This window comes from Anomaloglossus baeobatrachus, chromosome 2, assembly GCF_048569485.1.
Source record: "Anomaloglossus baeobatrachus isolate aAnoBae1 chromosome 2, aAnoBae1.hap1, whole genome shotgun sequence".
NCBI classification, from domain to species: Eukaryota; Metazoa; Chordata; class Amphibia; order Anura; family Aromobatidae; genus Anomaloglossus; species Anomaloglossus baeobatrachus.
In genome coordinates, this window is record NC_134354.1 from 480,547,645 (window position 1) to 480,574,087 (window position 26,443).

The 26,443-nt window shown below is 45.7% G+C and overlaps 1 protein-coding gene across 1 annotated transcript in view; it reads left to right on the plus strand.

Moving 5' to 3' along the window:
• Positions 1 to 26,443, plus strand: part of TMEM255B (transmembrane protein 255B) — a 124,623-nt gene that overhangs the window by 55,168 nt on the left and 43,012 nt on the right. Inside the window, exon 4 of the mRNA XM_075334253.1 lies at positions 3,197 to 3,286. Coding sequence (XP_075190368.1) covers positions 3,197 to 3,286 — 90 coding nt within the window. The remainder of the gene's footprint in view (positions 1 to 3,196; positions 3,287 to 26,443) is intronic.

A 26,443-nucleotide genomic window follows, 5' to 3' on the forward strand; every position in this document is an offset into this window, starting at 1 on the left:
ATCTGCTAGGTCAATCAGCCCAACCTTTGATTCTTCCAATGGTAGTGTGGATGCCCATATTCTTTAGACTTTTGTTACATCCACCCCAAACAACATTTAACCAGCATATAGAGAAAGCTTTAAATACACACATACAGTAGATAAAGTAATCTATACAATCTATATTATTGTTTCCAAACATATTTTGTGCAGCTAAAAATTTGTTTTTAGTTACAAATATAACAAATGTAAACTCAGAGCACATAATTTAATAATGCAAGGGCAAATAAATAATTTCCAGAAATAATACAATAATGTTCTGGGAACACTGGTAAATGGAAGCCATTATAGGTCATGTTTCTCTGACACTGTAATTTAGGAAGCAGTGTCTGCTATTGTAATGGATTTTATGGGCTGAAATAGATTCCCTTTGGTTTTCCTATTTACTTAGATTAACTTAGACTTTATACATGAAAAGTACACAACAGTGGATCTAAAAAAGAGTGTAACATGAGAACTAAATTTTGACAGGTCATTGGAGGCTGTTGGGTTTAAACAGATAGAAATATATACAGTTGAAACCTGAAGTTTCCATACACTATATAAAAAGACGCATATTTTTCACACTATCTGACATGAAATCAGACTAAACCTGTATCCACAGGTAACCTGACCTCAGGTGACCTCAATAAAGTCATTGAGCTAACTTGAGGTGGGGTTCACTGAGTTAAATGAAGCACCCAGAGGTCAAGTTATCTGCGGACACAGGTAGAGGGCCATGGGAACCTCCAGCTGTGCCCGCATCAACCTGAATGACAAGAACCGCTGATTGTGCAGCTCACTCAGTCTCTGCGTGAAGCTCACAGCGGGCAGTCATGTTCTATGGTGCTCGCTTTGAATTCAGCTGTAGCAGAGCTGGAATCGTCTTGGGACCTCATGTGGATTACTTCGGACCTGCAGGGGTGTTTTGGGGGTTAATAAAGTGTTGAAAGGGTGTTTTTTTGTATTTTATCTCAAATAAAAGATTTTTTGGGTGTTTGTGTTTATTTACTTTCACTTACAGATTAGTAATGGAGGAGTCTCATTGACACCTCCCATTACTAATCTAGGGCTTAGTGGCAGTTGTGAGCTGTGATTAACGCCTTATTACAATTGCCACCGCACTAGGTCAATTGGGAAGAGGCGGGTAAAGTGTCAAGATTGTCAAATCTAATGGATGCAGCAATCTTGGGTGGCTATAGGCTGCTATTTTTAAGCTGGGAGGCTCAATAACCATGGGTCTCCACAGCCTGAGAATACCAGCCCTCAGCTGGAAGCTGAATCCTGTAGCCATATGTTTTATCTGTGTTGGGTATCATAATATTGGGGACCATACGCCAAATATTTTATTTATTTATTTTTCCTCCATGATATAGACCTCAGGCGACCTCAATGAACTCTCACTCTAAGAAATTACTTATTTAAATAATAAAAAAAAGCCACTTGCTGTTTCTCTTATTTTGATACACAGCCAAAATAAGTGCACGGCTGGGGGCTGCAGCCTGTAGCCGTATGCTTTATCTGTGCTGGGTATCATAATATGGGGGGACCCTAAGACATTTTTTTTAAAATGTATTTATTTTTACTGTACAATAGACACACATAGCGTCTGTGATTGGAAGCATCAGACATGCTGTCACTCAGCGTGGGGGTGCCTCTGACAGCAACCACAGACGCCGGTGGGCAGGGAAAGCAGTGCATATGCATGAGGCTAATAAGCGGCCCTGAAAGTGAGTGAGTGGCCATGGGAGCAGTTACAGCTGTGCCGGAGACTTGGTAAGTATGAAGCGCTTGCTTCATTCTTATTTTCTTTATTTTTTTTTTTATTTTTTTTTATTTCCTAAGTTGCCGGATCTGGATTAATGCCCGGAATTCCCTGAGAATTCCAGGCCCTGGTCTGACACTCAGGTACATTTGAAACCGCGTGGATCCGGAATTGTACAGTCTGGGTTCTCCCACCACTAGTTAGGGGTTAACAATAGATAGTTAGAAAATACATGTTAGGTGTTGGACCACCCCTTTAGCGTAATCATAAACAATACACTGAAACCACTAACTGCCAAATTGTGTTTTCTGACAAGATGCCAGACAATGCCAGTGTAGTCAGGGTACACATAAGCCATACTCAATTCTCCACTTAGCTTGGACCATAGACCTTCTGGATTATTCCTTTGGCCTGTTGCTGTAGAGATTTAGATTAATCACAAAAAAGATGTTTTTTTTTCAGATTTCAGCCATAAACTAGTAGTAGGGACTATGTAACCACAGGCACCATACAGTACTTTCTAAATTTTGGTTGACAAGGATATATAGAGTAGGAACACATCTACTTATACTGTTACTACTTGGAAAATGTGCATTTATTGCTTACTATGCAGGGTCTTGCCAGTCCTTGCTGATCTGGGACACGATCATTATGTACACCCATTGCTTTTTGTTTCTCACATAACTCATTAATGGAAGAACACTGTCTGTGCAATGTTGAAACCAGCATGTCTGGCATCAGCAATCAGCGCAAATAAGATAACGTTCCCTGCCATTTAGATGACAGCACGCACAATAACTTAATCCTGTTTATACAGTTTGCTCACTATGGGGCTGTTATATACATAGCAGTTGGCATCTATTGCATGCTGACAGCGCAGTTATGGCGTGATCATGAAATTATCAGTGCGCTAAAAAAACATGCACTTAACTGTATGTTATTTTTGCATAAATAACCATGGCTTAAAAATGTGTTTTTTTATTGCATGTTTTTAGCAGGGTTATTATCACAGATGTTCTATATCAATTAAATTGACCTTATTAAAGTTGGTATAAATGCACTAAGCATGTTAGTTTATGCAAAAATGTCATGCAGTCATCGATGAATTTTTCTGACCTCATCAACTGAGCTGTCTGACCTTACCCGAGTATTCAGTTTTCCAGAGGTGTACTAGTAAATAAATATGAAGAAATATTCCAAGTGGATAGATTCATAGAATGTGTGTGATAGAAATGGTCATTAACCAGTAATCATATGATCATGTTATACGGTAATTAGAACTACATCTCCGTTACTGTTTATTATTCTCTATAGTAAGTATTGTGTTCCTCAGCAGCATACACAGGGCTACTATAGTTTAGATTTAGCTTCAATCTAAACTATATCTCATTCAAAATATGTTTTTCCTTCCAGCTCGTAGCCTCCATTGTGTTCATCAGTTTCGGAGTGGTGGCAGCATTCTGTTGTGCAATAGTTGACGGGGTTTTTGCAGCTCGACATATTGTAAGTATTTCCATGTGTTCCTATTTGAGTTGATACTTTAAATTACGTATAATATTTATTGACAATATGAGAGATATACTGGATGTCAAAAATTGATAAGTATTGTAGCTGCATTGGAAACACTGCCAGTACAAAGGTTGGTTATTCACATTACCTATTACACATATGTAAGTAGGAAACACAATAACGCCACTTCAGACTTGCATATTTTGGTCAATACTTTTCATCAATCCTTATAAGCCAAAAAAAAGCCCAAAAGCTTTGTGGGCAGAGTTTAGCAATTTCAGATGTTTTTGCCTGATTCATCTATTGTAAAAAGTCACAAAATTTGACACAACTTCTCTCCAGTTCTATAAAAAAGTTTGTGGATACAGCTCATCCCGTCCAATATATATATATACAGTACAGACACACCTTCTCATTCAAAGAGTTTTCTTTATTTTCATGACTCTGAAAATTGTAGATTCACATTGAAGGCATCAAAGCTATGAATTAACACATGTGGAATGAAATACTTAACAAAAAAGTGTGAAATAACTGGAAATATGTCTTATATTCTAGGTTCTTCAAAGTAGCCATCTTTTGCTTTTATTCCTGCTTATCACACTCTTGGCATTCTCTTGATGAGCTTCAAGAGGTAGTCACCAGAAATGGTCTTCCAACAGTCTTGAAGGAGTTCCCAGAGATGTTTAGCACTTGTTGGCCCGTTTGCCTTCACTCTCCGGTCCAGCTCACCCCAAACCAACTCGATTGGGTTCAGGTTTGGTGACTGTGGAGGCCAGGTCATCTGGCGTAGCACCCCATCACTCTCCTTCTTAGTCAAATAGCCCTTACACAGTCTGGAGGTGTGTTTGGGGTCATTGACCTGTTGAAAAATAAATGATGGTCCAACTAAACGCAAACCAAATGGAATAGCATGCCACTGCAAGATACTGTGGTAGCCATGCTAGTTCAGTATGCCTTCAATTTTGAATAAATCCCCAACAGTGTCACCAGCAAAGCACACACACACCATCACACCTCCTCCATGCTTTACGATGCTTTACCCCACTTATAAGGCAAGAAATCCCACTTATTAAACCTGACAGGGCACACCTGTGAAGTGAAATCCATTTCCGGTGACTACCTCTTGAAGCACATCAATAGAATGCCAAGAGTGTGCAAAGCAGTAATCAAGCAAAAGGTGGCTACTATGAAAAACCTAGAATATAAGACACATTTTCAGTTGTTTCACACTTTTTTGTTAAGTATTTCATTCCAAATGTGTTAATTCATAGTTGTGATGCCTTCAATGTGAATCTACAATTTTCAGAGTCATGAAAATCAAGAAAACTCTTTGAATGAGAAGGTGTGTCCACCAACTTTTGGTCTGTACTGTATGTTGTTCAGTCTTCTTCTTGGGAAATCCACTCCGTAAGGGTACGCTTACACGAGCGTTGAAATCGGATGAGTGCAGTGCGAGAAAATCTCACATTGCACTCTGACCAATGTTAGGCAATGAGGGAGAGAAGTTGGTCAGCTTTTTTCGCATCCAGATTCTGGATGAGAGAAAAGCGGCAGCATGCTGCGATTTTCTGCTAGAGCTGTATCCCTCGCACCCATTCAAGTGAATGGGTGCGAGAGAAACATCGGACTGCACTCGGATGTTATCCACGAGCAGTGCGATATACGCACAGGCTCACAATAGAGGAGATGGGGGGATTAACCCCTTCCTCTCCTCCGCAGCGCCCTTCCTCACCTTCACAGCTGTGACCCGATCGCAAGATCAGTCACATGACACTCGGCTCACGCTCGCAGCAGAGCCTGAGGTGGGGATCATTAGCATATTGCATCCGATGCTCTAGCATCGGATGCCATACGCTAGTGTGAGTCCAGCTTTACGTAAAGATTCAGCTTTGGAAGTATCAAGCAGCTTTGTTTAAAGTGATTAAAAATGTTTTTCAAACCCACAAAGTGAATATGAATTAAAAGCAAAAATGTCCTTATTGTCATGGTTTTTTTCAGAGTTTGGTGAAACTGCTTCAGATGCCAAAAGTTACAAGATCTGTTTTGTATTTAGGCTTTTGTCGTTTTCCATTACTCATGCTTGAGAAAGGGGGTGTTCCCCCAAAATGTAGCTAAATCAGAGTGATTTGTTCAGTACTTCTCTGTATGCTTAAGCTTTAAACTTCATCACCATTACCATAAAGACTATCTGGATCATGTTCAATAAGTTGAGCAAAAAGATATTGTGAATGTGGAGCATATGCCACAGGAGTTATCCAGGTTTGGCACGAAAGTCTCCAGTCACTCTATACCATTGCAGACTTGTGAATCCTCTCACGTGGACATAGTGCTTATAGTTGGTGGCCATGTGAGCGCAAGTATGTGATATGCATACTCCCAGCCACATTTTGACTAGACGTGCGTGGCCTAGCTCAATACAAGTGAATTAAGCAATGCCGCACACGTCTAGTTTGAATGTCGCTACAAATCTGCATACTTGAAGTCATATGTCCACCCGGTCTCCCCACCGACACCTAAAAAGCTTCACAGCATCCAATTTATAGATTCACAAACCTGCAGTCACATAAAGTGATTGCAGCCTTTCATGCCAAACCTAGACAATCCATTTAATGAGCATCTGATGAGTGGGCTACGCCTCGCCACAAATCTTTTTTCAGTCCCTGCAACAATAAGATTTGTGGTGTTGTGAATGCTTTCCCTCATCTTGAATTTAACAAATGACAGTCGCCACTGATTTTTTTGGAGCTGGGGGAAAACGAGAATGGCAAAAGTAAAAAAATTTTAGCACAGCCTGGAGTTTCATCAAAATTTTTAAACTTTTCACAGCTTTTTAAGTAAAGTTTTGATGAATCGTGCCCCTGGCATTTCTGTTAGCTGAAAATTTGGTACAACTGTATCCAGTCTCAGCAAGATATACCAGCTGAAACAATCAGTAACACAAGGATTGACTGTTTTAGAACACCAGGTAGTTTGTAGCAAACCATACAAACAATATCCAAATTGGTGTCTGTTGCTTAACTTTTTTTTTCATTGGGTCATATTAACTTTGTATAGTCGGAAGTCACTGTGGATTATATATTTCATGAAAAATTCTTTAAACGTCAAAGAAAAACCAGATGAAGTGGAATGTGTCATACCTATAAACACAGCATCAAAGGCAGTAGATGCCAACACAATTATAATAAAAAGAATTCATCCCAAATATTATTCATTGTTTACTAGCAGTCATATTTTCTGCAGTTGCTAAGTAGAACACCAAACAGATAAAACAAAGAAAACAGCGACTTAATGATTCAATGATATCATGTAACTCATATTTAACGTTTATTCATCTGAATTATGCTGTGTTGTGTCCGTGTATCAGTAACCTAATTCAATTTACTACAAAGTATTCATGCCGCCATCGCTAGACTTCCCAAAAGATCCAGGAATGTAAAGGAGCCAACCTTGGTACATTTTCTATTATTCTCATTTACTTACATGCAGCTGTACTCATCAAAATCAAAAGGAATTATTGTTATGTTAACAACAAATATCAAATCTGTCATCAAATTCATTATGCAGCCAGTGTGAATTATACTTTCATAAATCATAATTGCAGTGATGTAGGTTTTACTCTGTAACACTGCAGCATTTCAGAGTCAGCATACTTTCAAAAGCCGGCTGGCCACTATGTGTCTCGAATGACTAGTCTGATGCAGTGCCAGCTAACATCTCCCTGCCCAACTCCAATTGACTGATAGTTTTCCTCCTATACGTGCACACAGGTGGAGAACTGTCTATCGAAAGGATCTGATAAAAAGTAAGCAGGGAACCTGCTTCGGATTATTCATACAGGACTTGTAGTACCTAGCCAACTTTCTAATGTATATTTTAGCCTGGAACTCTTAAAATAGTGACAATGGCTCTGTGATTACAGTCAGGTATATTTTATTCTTAACCCTAGAACGCATACCTGGGGCCTCGCAGGCCTGCTGGGTTACTTGTTTTCTATGGTAGATTTCTATGGTTGCACGTTGTAGGATTAAAGGGGTTGTCTACTACTAGGACATCCCCGTCTTATACCCCAGGTATAGTAAATAAAGCCTATACTCATCTCCCATACCGGCGCCCTTCCAGCGATGTTCGGGATCGCAGTGCTGCGCCTCATGCGGGGTTGTGATGTCACGCGAGTCCTGCATCCAATCAGCACCAGATTCTGTCTCCTCGCCTTTGGACCAAACAAGTTAAACAAGAGGAAGTGAGCACTGCGGCTGCACTCACTTCTTGTTGATTGCTCATTTGGTCCAAAGGTGGAGAGAAGGAAGCCAGTGCTGATTAGACGTCGGGCTCACATGACATCACAACCCTACGTGAGCCTCGGCACTGAGAACCCACACATTGCTGGAAGGGTGCCGAAATGGGAGGTGAGTATAGCTTTATTATTTTACCTGGAGGAAATGTGGAATCAGAATGGATTGTCCTAGTAGTAGACAACTCCTTTAAGAGTAAAATATATCTGACTTCAATAACAGAGCCATTATCACTACTGGCACTATTTTTCTCAAATTTGATAGCTTAACAAGAAGATGAACAACAAATTACAGACTAATCAATAAATTTGGTCATTTTGACATGATTAATTAAGAATCCACTGTGTATGGGGTCAGCCAATCAGTTTGGCATAAGCTTTTTACCAAATAGATTCCTAAACAAAGGTGATAATGGTGACAATTCTGTGGTTTGCCCACTGTAGCCCATAAACTGCTTCTGAAATGTCACAATCCCATCTTACAACCCTATAAGTAAAGCTACATTTACACTGGCTGATAATCTGTCAGATTCTAACGTTAATGTCCGTTGTTCACAATAATTCTAAAATATGAATGGGTTGAGCGACGGAACGCTGTTCAGAAATGCTCGTTGGTTGTGCACGTCATTATTTAAATGAGCAAAAAAATTTGCTATCAAGTTCTGAAAATTGTGTACTGCAAATGCCAATTGTTTGCCAGTTCAATGGTCAGACGAGAAAAAAGGAGGCGTGAAAGGTCATGTGCTAAATATCGTTGATTGTGTTCCAAGGCAGTTCAATAGCAGTGGTAGCATTGGAAAAAGTATATGTTTGTGAATATTGACTTTTTTTGCTTTGCTAATTCGATTACATTTCCTTTGTACAGTATCATTATTGCATTCCTGTCTGTGATGATAATGAGATAACTGTAATGAATATTTTTAAATAACAATTTTCTGTCTATTAGGAAGCTCGGTGGCAATTGTGAAAACTGCAATAAAGCAAGATTATTTTAATGTGGATCATGACAGGAAATATTACAAAAATGCTGCAAAAAATGTAAAGAAAAAAATGTAGCATAAAAATTTGATTGAAACAATAATTTTTTATCTGATGGCACGTCATCTATAAGTGATTATGACTCACTTACCTACTAAATATTTACATTTTTGTATATACACTAATAACCTCTATTTGCTTTGACTAATAATGCAAATGAGGGGACTCCTTTGGAGAAAGAAATCTAGATCCTTATTATTGTGAAAATGACAGAAACATAAAGTGCAGTACCCTATTGTCCACTAGATGGCAAACACCTTCTGTTAAAAGTACAGTATATTCGTCTGTATGTTTATTAGTACCTTCTCTACAGGGTTATAGCAGGAATTTAATCTTGCCATTTCTTGGGTGCTCAATAGTAATTTATTGAATTAGTTAGGTGCCAGAATCTGTAAATCCTATATAACGAAGTTTCACAGATATATTACTGTAAAAACTAGCTGTATAACCTTATGACATTTTTGAACAAAAAAAAAGCACACATTACTATCAGTTCTATCACATATTATTTTCTCTTTCGAAGGTATACGCTTAGGAGTATTCTTCAATATATTCTTCTGAGGGAAGGCTGCAATGTATAGAAATATCAATATCTTATGTAAAGAAAAGCACAGCAGACTATGCGTTCCTCTGCAGTTTACACATTCAGGCGTATGTGCAAATAGGGTGGTAAAAATCACTGTATAAAATAAGAAAAGAACATTAGAAATATAGGGTATAGACATAAATTATTTACATAAATGTTATTTACAACTTATATTCCAAGATAATTGGGTGAAACAAAATGATTATTTAAAAGTTAAGTAGATCAGCAAGAAAGCCAGAGTGTGGGACTGGAATCTGAAATCACAACCATACATCCTTGAGATGATCAAATGACTCATAGTTAAAGGAAATCTGTCATCAGGATTTCATGCCCCAAGTTATTTATATGTACACGTAGCTCTTTCAAAAACAAGTCCAGCAATACCTTTTAGCAGTCCATTCCTACATTACTGACAAATCAGTGTTTAAATTGATATGCAAATGAGCCTGAAGAGCTATTTGTAGCTCTGAAGCCTCTGTTAGGCCTAAGCCACACGGCATGAAAATCGGGGCAAGTGGAATGCGATAAAACATTGCATTCCACTCGGACCAATATTACTCTATGTGCCTGCACCAATGAGCGATTATTTTCTCAGCCCTAATCGGACCAAGAAAATAGTCGCAGCATACTGCGGGTGCAATGCAATCCTTGTTTCTCTCGCACCCATTCAAGTCTATGGGGTGAGAGAAAAATTGCACTGCACTCGCATTACACCGGTGTACCGCGAGTGCAGGGCGAGAATGGCAATAGCCGGCAATGGAGGAGAGAGGGAGATAAATCCCTCCCTCTACTTATCAGTGCTGGGGTCCCCTCCTCAGCGCCGGCCCGCCCCCCGCAGCTATGGTTTGATCGCATGATCGGACCTCAGTCGCAATGACACTCGCATGACACTCGGCTCCCGCTGTGCTGCCAGTGTGAACCGAGTGTCATGCGAGGATCGCAGTAGTCCCCGTGTGGACCCAGCCTTATGCCAGCTCTATTCCAAACCCAGCACCAGCTCCTCTGGCATGACTGACTGCACCTTTTGTCTGAACTAACATAGCAAAAAGACTGCCAGTCAAGCAGGAGGCGGCGACAATAGGTGGGAAATAAAGCTGGAGTGACATAGGCTTCAAATCTACAGTCTCATTTGCATATCAATTAAAACATTAATTTATCAGGAAAGGATTAGCCATATAAAGGTATTGCTATAGTTTACTTTGATAGAGCAACATGCAAATAAAAATATTTGAAGTCATATTTTTCTGACAGATTTTCTTTAACCCCTTTACGACCTAGGATGTACTTATATGTCCTAGGTCGCCTCCCTCCCTTTAATCCAGGCTTACATAGCTCACATTATTCCTCACACATGTCTGCTGATCTGATCAGCAGACATGCGCAGTTAATAGGCCCTGGTGGATCTCTGATCCAACCATGCCTGTGAACCATTTAAATCTTGTGTCAAACTCCAACAGCGCAATCTACCGCACTCTGGCGAGGATTGTGCCGTTTCCTGCTGCGATCATGGGGCGCCAATGGGTTGCTCTGACAGCTTGGGGTCAGCTGATGACCTGTCGCACGGAGTTTTACACAAAACTCCCCGACTGTCATAGCGTCATCAAATAAAGGTAACCTCTGCTAGCCTGCCTGTTGGGCATCTGGGATCACATGTTGTAAGGAAACCTATCCCATCTTCTCCTCTCATACTTAGGTTGGAGGAGATCTCCCACCCATGCCGACTATAGTTTCTGCTATGTTGGTCTGTGTTCTGTGGTATTTTCTTGAGAGAGAGTAGCCTATGCTTGGTGTTGTTGTGCCATCTTGTTATTTCCACCATGGTCTTCTTTTCCTCCTAATGTCTTGTTGTCTTATACCTCTGTGTGCATACTGTGTGACAGAGTTTTGGTTTCCCCTGTTTGTCTATCTCTGTGGGTTAAACCATACTCCTGTCCCGGCCCCCACTGGTGGATGGGGAGGAGGTAAAAGATCAGGGCTGGACAAGAGCATGGCCAGGAAGAGACGCGGACATCCACACCATTAAAAGGTATCTCAAAGAATAGGGATAGCACAGGGCCGCCCTAGTGTCAGTGTCAGACCTGGTTTCACGATATTCCCATAGACCGTCATCACATGACCCATTTCACTGTCTTGACTCACTTCCTGTGACTGCTGGCAGAGCGCTGACATTCACAGGAGAACAGGATTTCTGCTGTTCAGAGCGATGCTAAAGCATCGCTCTGAACAGCACAAGCGACCGGATAGTGCAGGCATAAAAATCCCTAAAGGCCCCGTCACACGCTACGATATATCTAACGATATGTCGTCAGGGTCACGGAATTTGAGACGCACATCCGGCATCGTTAGAGATGTCGTAGCGTGTGACACCTCCGAATGACTGAATGAGCAAAAATACTCACCTTATCGTTGCTCGTTGACACGTCATTCATTTTCATAAAATCGTTCCTCCTTCTGCGCGCTGGTGGCACGTTGTTCCCGAGGCAGCACACATCGCTCCATGTGACACCCTGGGAACGACAAACACAGCTTACCTGCGGCCGCCGGCAATGCGGAAGGAAGGAGGTGGGCAGGATGTTACGTCCCGCTCATCTCCGCTTCTATTGGGCGGCCGTTGTGTGACGTCGCTGTGATGTCGAACGTCCCTCCCCCTTCAGGAAGAGGATGTTCGCCGCCCACAGCGACGTCGTGAGGGAGGTAAGTACGTGTGACGGGGGTAAACGACTTTGTGCGCCATGGGCAACTAATTGCCGTGACGCACAAATGACGAGGCTGGGTGCGATCGCTCATGCGATCGCACAACATATCATCGCGTGTGACGGGGCCTTAAGGGGACTAGTAAAATCAATAACAAATGTTAAATAAAGTTGTATCTACCCAAAAATGGTATAATTAAAAACGTCAGCTCAAGATGCAAAAAATTTGTTGACACTAAGCCACAGATCCAGAAAAAATGAGAACGCTTTAAAAAAATGGCAACAATTCTTTTTTTTTTTCTTACAAACGTCAACATTTTTTTTCACCACTTAGACAAACATAAAACTATACATGTTTGGTATCTACAAACTTGTAATGACCTGGAGAAGCATAATATTAGGTCAGCTTTACCATATACTGAAAAGGTAAATATAAATCCCCCAAAACTATTGTGCAATTGTACTTTTTATGCAATTTCACTGCACTTGGATTTTTTCCTGTTTTCCAGTACAATATGTGGCAGAATTAATTATGTAATTCAAAAGAACTATTCGTCCCACAATAAATAAGCCATATAATTGTAAGGGGTTGACGGACCCCTTACAAGGAGGCGCAGTTTCCCCCCCTGAAGATACCCCACGCTGGGGTAGATAAAGCTGTTAATGTTAATGATTAATTGTGTTTTACTGCATTTGTACAGTGTAGATGGGTTTCCCCTAGTGGCCGGGTGGGACGGCTGTCCCCATAGAAACAGTGCAGGAGAAAGGAGGAGCCGGCAGCAGAAGGGGGAGGGAGAGTAAGTGTTGTAAGGAAGAAAGTGTGAGTTTGAGGCAGTTGAGTCCGGGACGGGAGAGAAGAAGCAGAAGGTGCAGAGTGTGGGAGCTGGGTGAACAGGAAAGCGCAGGAAAAGAAGAGAAGAAGTGTCCTCAAGGGTGAAGCAGTATTGGTGTGGGTCCAGTCTGTGTTAGCCGGAGTGGGAGCCTAGGTGAAGTGGAGTAGCTGGGCACATCCCCACTAGAGGAGACGTCCAGAAAAGGTTTTCCCTAGCAGAAGTTGTGAAACCATCTGATGATTGCCTCTGTCATGAAGAAGTGTACAATAAACATGCCTTCTGGTTCAACCGACCTACGTCTGCAAAGTGTTTGTACATCTGACAGCGTTATCTGCACCACCACACTCTGCCCCACCAAGCCATCTCCTGTCCCAAAAGTGACGGCGGAGCCAGGGGTAAGCCTGATAGGAAAAGGGGCCACGACTACAATCCCCGGGACACCCCCGGCACCCCGTTACATAATAATATGGCTATATTGACGGAAAAATAAAAAAAGTTATGGCTCTTGAAAGAAGGGGAGGAAAAAAACAAAAACCGGAATATTGCCAGGTGGTAAAGTGGTAACAATAACTGCACATAGTCTTTGTCAAGATGCATACTAAGGATGATTAAATCTACTGAAATCTGAATTTGGTGCCTTATTGTGCTCTGGGGTTTATCCTGACTGGCATTTTGGACTGATCTTGGAAGTGATATTTAGTAAAATCACCAGTCTGTTTTTTAAAAGGAACCTGTCACCAGGTTTTCCGCAAATTAATTAGGGCTAACCTCTTTCATCCCTTTGTTACAGCATAATAAAATTCTGTATATAAAGTATGTCCCCAAGCCACTCTGCAGAACACAAAAAAGACCTCTTATTATACACATCTATGGGATGTCCACTCTGATGGTTGTCATTGGGCTTGATCCTGCACCTCCTCTCGTCTTGTGATCGCTGTCCTCCTTGATTCATATGGATGACGCATCCTCCGTCATCCACACAGTCCTCCATCATGCTTCTGCCCAGGGGAAAGACCAAAACACACCAGAGCATGTGCACTGCAATGCTTTCTTTCCCTTCAGCAGAACAGAGAAAAATGCACCTGCGCAGGAGCGCGATAGACAGTGCTGTGTGGATGACGTAGAATGCGTTATCCACACAAAGCAAGAAGGACAGCGACTGCAAGAAGAGAGAAGGCATTGTATCAAGACCAGCGATGCCCATTAGACCAGACCATCTCATAGGTGAGTATAATAAAAGGTCTTTTTGCCTTATGCAGAGCGGCTTGGGGACATACCATATTTTTCGAATTATAAGATGCACTTTTCCTTCCAAAAATTTGGGAGGAACGTAAGGAGTGCGACTTATAATAGGAATGTAGCATACTGGGGATGGTGGATATCGGTCGCAGGAGACGGGGGCATGCTGCGGCAGCTGTGCAGGGGCTACGGCGGATATGTCGGTGCTGTGGTGGCTGTGAGGGGTCTGCGGCGTATGTGACAGTGCTGTGGCGGCTGTGTGGGGTCTGCGGCGGCTGTGCGGTGTCTGCAGTGGCTGGTGCGGCTGTCCGGGGTCTGCAGCGGCTGGGGCTGCAGCAGCTGGGCTTGCACTGCGGGGCTAGTGGTGAGGACCAGGGCTCCAGATTTTTGTGGGCCCCGGGCGGAAGAGTCTCAGTGGGCCCCATCCACACACAGACACACACATACACAGATACATACACATACAGGTATATGTCCATATATATATTTGAAGAGAAACTCAAGAAAATACTTATAAACAGACAAATCTATACAGAGTCATATCCAGTGACATACAGAGATACACATCATACATGCACACACATTCCCGCTTGTCTCCATCCAGCTCCTCCTGGGCATGTGGCTGTGCTGCGCTGATGGTCGTCACTATCAGACATGGCCGCCTACAGTGCGCACTGACACTGCTGTATATACATCACAAGAGGGGCTGGGGGCTACAATATATACATCATAGGAGGGGCAGGGGGGCATAGACATTACTGGAGGGCATAGATGTTACTGGAGTAGCAAACAGCTCTGGGGGTATACACTTTACGGCGGTGGGTTGCATAGTGTTCTCGGGGGCTGCACATATGGCTCTGGGGGGGGCACAGATGGCTATGGGGGGCCCCACTCACAGCTCTGCTCCATACATACACACTCACACAGCTCTGCTACACAGATACACACACCCTGATAGCACTGTTGCACACATCTCTGCTGCATATGTACAGATACAAACACACACACAGCTCCGCTGCATATATATATATATATATATATATATATATATACATATACACATTATATATATATATATATATATATATATATACTAGAAGGTGGCCCGATTCTACGCATCGGGTATTCTAGAATTTACGTATTGTGTAGTTCATGTATGATTTTTGTTATATATATATATATATATATATAGATGTTGTTGTGTGTAGTTACCAAGTGTTTGTGTAGGGCGCTGTACATGTTCTGGGTGTTGTCTGGGTGTGACGGGGGGTGAGAGCGGTGTTGTATGTGTGTTGCGTGTGTTGCGTTGTTTGTGGAGCGCTGTGTGTCTGTAGCGTTGTGTGTGTGTGTTGCGCGGTTTGTGTGTGTGTGGTGTGTTTTGGGGGGAGGTATGTTTTGTGCAATGTGTGTGTTGTGCGGTATGTGCGTATATTTGTGTCTGCCGCGGTGTTTGTGTGTTGGGTGTTGTGTGTGTGCAGCGTTGTCTGTGTGTGTGGGTGTCTGTGTAGGGCAGTTGTTTGTGGTTCCCAGTGTGTGTGTGTGTGGTGTGTGGTGTGTTGTGCAGTGCGCGCGTGTGTGTGTGTGTGTGTGTGTTGGGGGGAGGTGCGCACTCCCAAACGTGCTCCATCCCCCATGCAGCGCACTCCCCATCGTGCTCCATCCCCCATGCAGCGCACTCCCCATCGTGCTCCATCCCCTATGCTGCGCACCCCCATCGTGCTCCATCTCCCATGCTGCGCACTCCCAAACGTGCTCCATCCGCCATGCTGCGCACTCCCAAACGTGCTCCATCCGCCATGCTGCGCACTCCCAAACGTGCTCCATCCGCCATACTCCGCACTCCCCATCGTGCTCCATCCCCGATGCTGCGCACCCCCCCATCATGCTCCATCCCCGATGCTGCGCACCCCCCCATCGTGCTCCATCCCCCATGCTGCACCAGCATCAGCCTCTCTGCCCCCAGCATCAGCTTCTCTGCCCCCAGCATCAGCCTCTCTCCTCCGAGCATCAGCCTCTCTCCTCCCAGCATCAGCCTCTCTCATCCTAGCATCAGCCTCTCTCCTCCCAGCATCAGCCTCTCCTCTCTGTCCCCAGCATCAGCCTCTCTCCTCCCAGCCTTCCCCAGCATCAGCCTCGCTCCTCCCAGCCTCCCTCCTCCAACCCTCCCCCAGCATCAGCCTCCCTCTCCCAGCCTCCCCCAGCATCAGCCTCCCCCAGCATCAGCCTCTCTTCTCTCAGCCTACCTCTCCCAGCCTCCCTCCTCCCAGCCTCCCTCAGCATCAGCCTCCCTCTCCCAGCCTCCCCAAGTATCAGCCTCCACCAGCATCAGCCTCTCTCCTTCCAGCCTCCCCCAGCATCAGCCTCCGCCAGCATCAGCCTCTCTCCTTCCAGCCTCCTCCAGCATCAGCCTCCCTCTCCCAGCCTTCCCCAGGATCAGCCTCTCTCCTCCCAGCCTCCGTCCTCCCAGCCTTCCCCAGCATCAGCTTTCCCCTCCCAGCCTCCCTCAGCATCAGCCTTCCCCAGCATCAGCCTCTCTCCTCACAGCCTCAGCCTCTCTCCTTCCAGCCTCCCCCAGCATCAGCCTCTCTCCTTCCAGCCTCCCTCAGCATCAGCCTCCCCTTCCCAGCCTTCCCCAGGATCAGCCTGTCTCCTCCCAGCCTCCTTCCTCCCAGCCTCCTTCCTCCCAGCCTCCCCCTCCCAGCCTCCCTTAGCATCAGCCTTCTGCTCCCAGTCTCCCCAGCATCAGCCTCCCCAAGCATCAGCCTCCACCAGCATCAGCCTCTCTCCTTCCAGCCTCCCCCAGCATCAGCCTCTCTCCTTCCAGCCTCCCTCAGCATCAGCCTCCCGTTCCCAGCCTTCCCTAGGATCAGCCTCTCTCCTCCCAGCCTCCTTCCTCCCAGCCTCCCCCTCCCAGCCTCCCTCAGCATCAGCCTTCCCCTCCCAGTCTCCCCCAGCATCAGCCTCCCCAAGCATCAGCCTCCACCAGCATCAGCCTCTCTCCTTCCAGCCTCCCCCAGCATCAGCCTCCCCAAGCATCAGCCTCCACCAGCATCAGCCTCCCTCGTCCCAGCCTCCCCCAGCATCAGCCTCCCTCTCCCAGCCTCCGCCAGCATCAGCCTCTCTCCTCCCAGCATCAGCCTCTCTCATCCCAGCATCAGCCTCTCTCCTCCCAGCATCAGCCTCTCCTCTCTGTCCCCAGCATCAGCCTCTCTCTTCTCAGCCTTCCCCAGCATCAGCCTCTCTCCTCCCAGCCTCCCCCAGCATCAGCCTCCCCCAGCATCAGCCTCTCTTCTTCCAGCCTCCCCCAGCATCAGCCTCTCTCCTTCCAGCCTCCCCCAGCATCAGCCTCCCTCTCCCAGCCTTCCCCAGGATCAGCCTCTCTCCTCCCAGCCTCCGTCCTCCCAGCCTTCCCCAGCATCAGCTTTCCCCTCCCAGCCTCCCTCAGCATCAGCCTTCCCCAGCATCAGCCTCTCTCCTCCCAGCCTCAGCCTCTCTCCTTTCAGCCTCCCCCAGCATCAGCCTCTCTCCTTCCAGCCTCCCTCAGCATCAGCCTCCCCTTCCCAGCCTTCCCCAGGATCAGCCTCTCTCCTCCCAGCCTCCTTCCTCCCAGCCTCCCCCTCCCAGCCTCCTTCAGCATCAGCCTTCCCCTCCCAGTCTCCCCCAGCATCAGCCTCCCCCTCCCTGCCTTCCCCATGATCAGCCTCTCTGCTCCCAGCCTCCTCCAGCACGCCGTGCTCCTCTGCCGACACTCACACACCCGATCGCATCCACTCACACACACCCGATCGCATCCACTCACACACACCCGATCGCATCCACTCACACACACCCGATCGCATCCACTCACACACACCCGATCGCATGCACTCACACACACCCGATCGCATCCACTCACACACACACGATCGCATCCACTCACACACACCCGATCGCATCCACTCACACACACACGATCGCATCCACTCACACACACCCGATCGCATCCACTCACACACACCCGATCGCATCCACTCACACACACACGATCGCATCCACTCACACACACCCGATCGCATCCACTCACACACACACGATCGCATCCACTCACACACACCCGATCGCATACACTCACACACACAGACACTGACGATATCGCACATACGCGCTGACATTCACAACATCCGGAGATACCACATGCCTCTGGCCATGTGATCCTCCGTCAGGTCCTGGAAGGTCACAACAGCACAGTATCGAGGCCGAGAAGCAAGCGATATCGCCGGATGCTGTGAGTGTGTGGATGCGATGTGAGGTGTATGTGAGGTGTGTGTGAGGTGTGTGTGAGAGTGAGTATGATCTGATGTGTGTGTATGTTTGTGTGTGTGCTGTTAAGTGTGTGCGTGTGGATCTTCCGCCGCAGCAGGACCTTGATGCGCTTGTAACCATGCGAGCATGGTTGCCAATGTATCCACACCACTCCCGTGCGAGCGGGGGCCGGGGGGGGTGGGGGTGGGGGGGGAGTACAGTACTCACCTCCGTGACAGCCGTGTCAGTTCGGGGAATGCGCGGGGGGAGGGAGGGGGCGGGGCCAGAGCTAGCGTGCATTGCGTGAGGGGGGCGGGGCGTGGCGTGGCCGAATTGCCAATGCCTGCAGGGTGCCGGGGCGAGAGGCCAATCTGTGGGGGGGGGCGGAGCCTGGGCGAGCGGCTGGCCAATCCGTGTGGGGGCGCAGCCTGGGCGAGTGGCCAATCCGTGTGGGGGGGCGGGGCCATGGCGAGCCCAGCGGCCAATCAGCTTTGTGTCACCGTAAGGACACAATTTTGGAGCATGACAGACAGACAGATAGACAGACAGATAGACAGACAGATAGACAGACAGACAGACAGAATAAGGCAATTATATATATAGATGTACACACACACACACAGCTTTGCTGCACACACATCTCTGCTGCACTGCCCTAACAGCACATATTTACAAAGCTCTGCTGTCCAGAGTATATATAACACACCTCTACTGCACACATATACACAGCTCTGTTGCAGACACACAAAGCTCTGCTGCACCCAGACACGCACTCGGCTCGGCTCCACACAGACACGCACTTGGCTCGGCTCCACACAGACACGCACTCGGCTCGGATCCACACAGACACGCACTCGGCTCTGCTCCACACAGACACGCACTCGGCTCTGCTCCTCACAGACACGCACTCGGCTCTGCTCCTCACAGACACGCACTCGGCTCTGCTCCACACAGACACGCACTCGGCTCTGCTCCACACAGACACCCACTCGGCTCTGCTCCACACGGACACGCACTCGGCTCTGCTCCACACAGACACGCACTCGGCTCTGCTCCACACAGGCACACACTCGGCTCTGCTCCACACAGGTACGCACTCGGCTCTGCTCCACCCAGACAGACAGACACACACAGACACACACACTGTTGTAGTTATCTCCTTACAATGCAGGGGGTTGTAGCTTATGCCTGGAAACACATCTATGCGAGTAAAATCGGTCTGACTGGGCTGAAAAATACTCGGCTGATTTTAGTTCACGTTAGGTGCGAGTGCAACGCAAGTGCGATGCTTTTTGCTCGCGTGTGTGTTGCGATTGCGATGCTAGTTTCATGCAACATCTTAATTATATAAAAGCTATTACACATGTGTCATTTAATTTACCTTTGGGAATGTGATGTCACATTCATCTGTTGAATATTTAATGAGCGAAGTTACTGCCACACTCGCAAATGTGAACGCTGGTGCGCGTGTGTGATCCTACTTTTAATCCCCTTCCATAGGAAATCATTGGGACAAATGGTGCGAGAAACTCGAAAAAAGCAGCATGCTGCGATTTTTTTCTCAGTCCGATCTGGACTGAGAAAAAAATCGCAGATGAGAGCTGAATCATTCACTAACATGTGTCCGATTCCAATGCGAGTTTTTCTCGCATTGCTCTACTGCGAGAAACTCGCAAGTGAGAAGCAGCCCTATGATGGGACATCTGAGAAATGTGCACACACGGCTCTGGGGGGCCCGAACACACAGCCACACAGCTCTGGGGCCCACACATACACACAGCTATGGGGGGCCTAAACACACAGCCACACAGCTCTGGGGGCCAGGACATACCTGTGGAGACACAAAGCCATGTAGCCAAGTGATCTTGTAGTAGGAGCCAAAGTCCCTAGACCGAGTCCACAAGGCATCCTGGTTCTGATGCCCTAGCCAGCTCCTAAGAGCTTAGACTGGATCATGCACATCCATCAACCACCTGGTGACTCCAAGAAGTCACCTTTTATAGCCATAGCCTTCCCTTAGTATATACTGTGCCCTTATCGAATTGGTTGTACAAGATTGCTTCTCTTATTGGATGAATTTCAAGCTGCATGGATAATGTTCATTTAAATGGTGTGGATAGAAAGACTGAGGATATCTACATGGAGTCTGCAAGTCACAGACTACACAATGGCTACTGAGGTAATTTACATTAGATTAGCAATACACAACTACATTACAATGAATGCTCCGAAGGGTCTGGTCCCAAACAATAGTTTAGCAAACATGAGTTAACACGAAGAACAATACGTCTGGCTGAATTTTAAGAAACTTTAACCCATGCTAGGCATTGGGTGTCCATGTCGTCACAATACCTCTCGGAGCGGGGGGAAACCCATACAACTCACTGGGGTCCATAAAGTGGGGGGCGGGGACTCAGGGCACATACAGATCGGGTGGGTCGGAGGGGTGTAGAACATACTGCTCAAAATTACTGGTGGAGAGGAGGCCCACACAGCGCCGGTGGGCAGTGCTGTGCTGGGGGTCGCTGGCTTTCACTGCACCTCCTTCATCTGTGCTGTGGGACTGGAGCAGGAAGTTGTGCTGTAGCTCCACCCACACATGAAGTTCACACCAGGAGGATGCATCACCTTAAAGGGATGGCAGCCTCAGTTTCCTGCGCAGGACTGCGGTCCCCGGCACTCGCGAGTGGACCCCCCCGGCTGTCCAGGGCCCCGGCATTTGCCCGGGTTTGCCGCGTGCTGACGCCGGTCCTGGTGAGGACTTCAAATAATAATAAAAAAACACCAAGAAAACCAGCTTACCAAACGCAGTCCAGTGTATGCTGCTATTTCATGAGGAGGCTTTGCGTCGGATTGAATGGCAGGAGCTCTTGCCAGCAATTGAATAGAAGAGATAGAAGAGAGGATAAATCCAGCGAGCTCAATGGTTGTTGATGAATAAAAAATATTTTCTTTATTTCAAAATTAAATAAAATGTACAGATGGCAGCAAAAAACAAATCAGTTCAGGGAGATATGGAAGAATACTGCTGTAAATGCACGGCAAGATGCGTTTCGGCTATACCTTTATCATTGCTATAATAGACATTGCTGTTTCACTGGGAAATAAAAAGAAGAATTTTCAAGGTGGGTGATGCTATAGCAAATTAAGATTGGCTACAGATGTAATCATCCACCTCATACCATTAACCATTTATAAATCAAACCCAAATACAAGTCTAATAAACAAGCAGTAATATAAATATATAGTTTTACAATACAATCATGTAACAGATTTTTGTAATAAATTGCATGATGGACAAATACAAAGGAAAAAATAATATATATTTTACAATGCCACTTCAATATAATATCAAACTTTGATCAAATTAACTCAATTTATCAAATTCATCATTATTCATTAATATCCCACATAATATATGCATTGTTTGTAAAAATATATACACAGTATACATATGTCAAAAACACCTTGTTTCCATGAAACTATAGGACATATAGTGATTAATCTAGTATACTCTAATTAAGTCCTGCCTGTTATTTAAACCTGTCGGCATTCTTGCTTCTAAGACCTAAGACACACATCCGTGCCACCGGTACGTGTTTGGCAGATTTTTCACGTACCGGAGACACGTGGGCCTATGTTTTCATTATTGTTTGGACACACTTAAGTATTTTGGAACGGAACGTGTGTCCGTTCCGTACTTACGTGCGTCCGTGATTTTCTCATGCTGACATGTCCACGTATTCTCCGGTAGCACGGGTGTCACACGGCCCGCACCTATACCACCCGGATGTAGTGTGGATGCGGTTCCGTGTGACACGCGCTGGAGAACACGTGTCATTAATTTAAAAATAAAAAAAACACATGCTCACCTCCACCAGCCCTGCAGATTCTTCCGCTGCAAAATGTTCCTGCCGGCCGCTGCTCGTTATGAGCGTGTAAAGGAGGTGGGCGTGCTGTCACGGGCGCTAATCTCTGCCTCTCCGCTCGGCTGGAGGCAGCGTCAGCGGGGAGTGGGCGGCGCTGGAGCTGAAGATCAGAACCCTGGACAGCAGCGCGGACCACGTGAGTATGCAAATTACCGGTTCTCCGTGTGCTATCGCGGATAGCACACGGAGAACACACGTGGACCGCACGTACCCGAGACACGTACTTACCACATGCAACACGCAGGGAAAATACGTGTCTCGCGGCACGTGCATGTTGTTAACGGATGTGTGTTGGAGGCCTAAGGTAAAGATCCATGCAGATTCTCTATTTAAGAGTTTGCGTTTCCTATCACCTCCTCTCACAGAATGTGTAATATGCTCAATTGCTTTGAATCTAAAGGGGGCTTTACACGCTACGATATCGTTAATGTTTTATCGTCGGGGTCACATTGTTAGTGATGCACATCCGGCGTCATTAACAATATCGCAGCATGTAATACTTACCAGCGACCTTAGGCGACCTCAAAAATGGTGAAAATCATTCACCATGGAGAGGTCGTCCCAAACTCAAAAATTGGTAAGGGTTGTTTAGCGTTGTGGTTCATCGCTCATGCGGCAGCACACATCGCTATGTGGGAAACCGCATGAGCGAGGACCGTCTCCTTACCTGCTGCCGGCCGCAATGCAGAAGGAAGAGGTGGGCGGGATGTTTACATCACGCTCAGCTCCGCCCCTCCGCCTTCATTGGCCGGCCGCTTAGTGACGTTGCGGTGACGTCGCTGTGATGCCGAACGTCCCTCCCCCTTGAAGGAGGGATTGTTCGGCAGTCACAGCGACGCCGCCGACCAGGTAAGTATGTGTGACGCTGCGTAGCGATAATGTTTGCTACGGCAGCGATCACAAACAATCGCATGCGCGACAGGGGCGGGTACTTACATGCTCGCTATCGCTAGAAATTGCTAGCGATATCGCTACCGTGTAAAGCCCCCTTTAGGCTATGTGCCCAGGCTGTGGAAAATGCGCGGATTTTGCAGCGGATTTCTCGCGGAAAAGCCGCGGATTTTCCAGAAATCTGCAGCACAGCTACTCCCTAGCCATTTCTATGGCATTTGGGAAATACTGTGCCCACACTGCGGATTTTTCCGCAGCGGAAATCGTGCGGATTTTCGTGTGGAAAAATCTGCAGCATGTCAATTATTGTTGCGGATTTTCGTGCAGATTTTGCCTATTTAATTGAATTAAAAAAAATCGTAAAATCCGCGTCAAATCCGCATCAAATCCGCGTCAAATCCGCACAAAATCCGCACCTTCATAGGTGCGGATTCCGGGGGAAAGCTGCGGATTTTGATGCAGAAAAATCCGCAGATACAGAGTCCCGGGGGCACATAGCCTTAAGCTGTTAAAGTTACCCGGGTGGATCCTTGAGAAATGTCTGGAGACCGCAGATGGGTTAAATGTGGAAGGGTTAACAACATCAGAGATGTATCTTCTGATTCTTTTTCTTAATTTTCCTGTTGTACATCCAATGTGCTGCTTACTGCAGGATGTACAGTCAATCCAATAAATATCAAAAGTGGAATTACAGTTCATAAAACTGTTGATGGAATATTCTTTGTTATTATGAAGTGAAAAAACTTTTTTGATTTATGTGCATATTGGCAGCAAGTGCATCTTTTTATTCCACATCCAAAAAACCCTTTAAAATTTAACCACATATCGCTGGTCTCCAGAGAAGGACTCAAATAAAGGCTTGGTGATAATGTGTCTTGTTGGTGCTTTTTTCGCCACATATAAAATTTGATTTTCTGTAATAATTTGCTTTAATTTTGGACCCTGATAAAGTACAGGTGTGTATTTTTTTATTATGGATATTATTTTATTATATTAGAAACTATAGGTAGTGGAGAAGAAGAACTTTTTCATTGGAGACTGGGATTTTTTATTTATGTTTTTGTTGTTTATTAATAGATCCTTTCTATCAATATCATCTACTATCCTAGTTGCTCTTTTTAATAGCCAATCTGGATAACCTCTATTTTTAAGTCTCACATTTACAGAGTCTTGTGAGTCTTTAAATGTTTTGGGATCTGTTGAATTACGTTTATATCTCACCATTTCCCCTATCGGGATATTTTTTATTACATGTGGGGGATGGCATGAACCTGCTGCTAATATGGTGTTTCTATCAGTATCTTTGCGATAAGGACTAATTGAAATATTTTTGCTTGGATCTTGTCCTGCTTTTAATGTAATATCCAAAACGTACGGTAAAGAGAGCAACCAGTCCAGTTAGCCCAGGCCAACACATCTATGCACAAACAGGATGCAGACAAACCCCTCCTCATGATGGACACTTCACGGGTGCAAGGTAAATTGCACACTAGTGGCGCGCATAGGGCGCTGTTCACACTTGTATGCGCATGGTGTCCAGCCAGCAACCTATTACCACGCCCCTACTATTAGATTAGGCGGGTTAACCGGACACTACCCACTGCAACACACAAGGGACAGAGACTCCACTGTGAAGCATGACAAAAGGGAACGTGAATGAGGAGAGAGAGACCAGGCATAATTCCAGATGATTTCCAACCTTCTACCGGTTGTGCCCATACAGTTTCTTCTCAATTTCCCCTCTTTTACTTTGGTTTGAGAGCTGTTCTGGCGACTACGTAAAAGCCCACGTCATTTTTTTTTTTAATTTCATGAAATTCATGAAATAATTAAAAAAAGGGTTTCCCTATATTTTTGGTTCCCAGTCGGGTACAAATAGGCAGCTGGGGGTTGGGGGCAGCCCGTACCTGCCTGCTGTACATGGCTAGCATACAAAAATATGGCAAAGCCCATGTCTTTTTTTTTTAGTTTTTTGGAAAAAAAACAAAAAAAAAGGCTTCCCTTGATATTCCATTGCCAGTGAAGGTAACACCGAGTAGTAGGGGTTAACAGCCAGTAGCTGCTTGGATTACCCTTAGCGATCAGATGATGTGTCAGGTTCAAGGACGTGAATCACATGACATCAGCTGATTGTATAAAAGCTGTTTATACAATAAGCTGATGCATCAGTAGAAAAAAAAAAATTACACACTTCTGTGCAGACTCCCGTCTGATTGCTCCAGGAGCCGCCGGTAATCAGCTGATGCTGTCACCTGGTGATCAGGTGATGCCGTCAGATGACCCCATCAGCTGATCACCGGCAGGTCCTGCAGCGATCGGACGTCTCCCGGGAGTCTACACAGAAGTGAGTATGCTATTTTTTTTGTTTTGTTCACTTTTGATTTCGCTTTGCAGTGAATGTACAGGCAGAAACAAGCTGCTGCACAAACGCTGCAAAGCGAAAGTACATGTCTCCCGGCCCATCGCTCCAGGAGCTGCCGGTAATCAGCTGATGCGGTCACATGGTGATCAGGTGAAGCCGTCAGGTGACCGCATCAGCTGATCAGCGTCAGGTCCTGGAGTGTTTTAACGTCTCCCGTGAGTCTGCACAAAAGTGAAGATGCATTTTTTCTCTCTCTCTCGCTTGCTCCCGTTCTCTCTCTCGCTCCCGCTCTCGTTGTTTCTCTCGCTCCCACTCCCGCGCTTGTTCTCTCTCTCGCTCCCGTTCTCTCTCTCGCTCCCGCTCGGTCCAACGTCAAATTATTCGGGTTTCCCATAGACTTACATTGGGGGGGGTCGAATACTCGAATAGCGGCATGGTATTTGGTGAAGCGAATAATAGGGTATTCGATCATCCCTAATGATAATGTAATTATAAAAATAGATGCTATATGGATGATTCGTATGGGATCTGATTTTTTTTTCAGACACACCAATAGTTATAAATGGGTGAGTTTCATCTAAAATACAGAAGACAATAGTGCATAATGAGATATTTTTTTCATGCAGCCATTCAGATAGTGTAAAAAAAAAAACAACCCCTTTTGAACAATATTGTTCAAGTATTGCTACATTGTATGAATGTAGTCTATCAGTTCCCATATTTGTACAGATTATTTCTAAGCAGTAATTTCATCATCAGCACAGGTAGCATTACAATAAATGGTATTATTATTATTGTACTGCTTCGGGGCTCGGCCGCAGCCGAGCCGCTCTGATCCGGGCTCGTCGGTGGGTGACTCGAGCGCCTCCAGACCCGGGGGTCACGTCACTCTGAAGGGAGGCTGGCGCTACGTGAGGGGTTTCGGTGGGGAGGTTCACGGCCAGAGCGGTGTTGGGTTTAAGTTCGTGACGCCACCCACGGGTCGTGGTGAGTGTGGACACCACCACT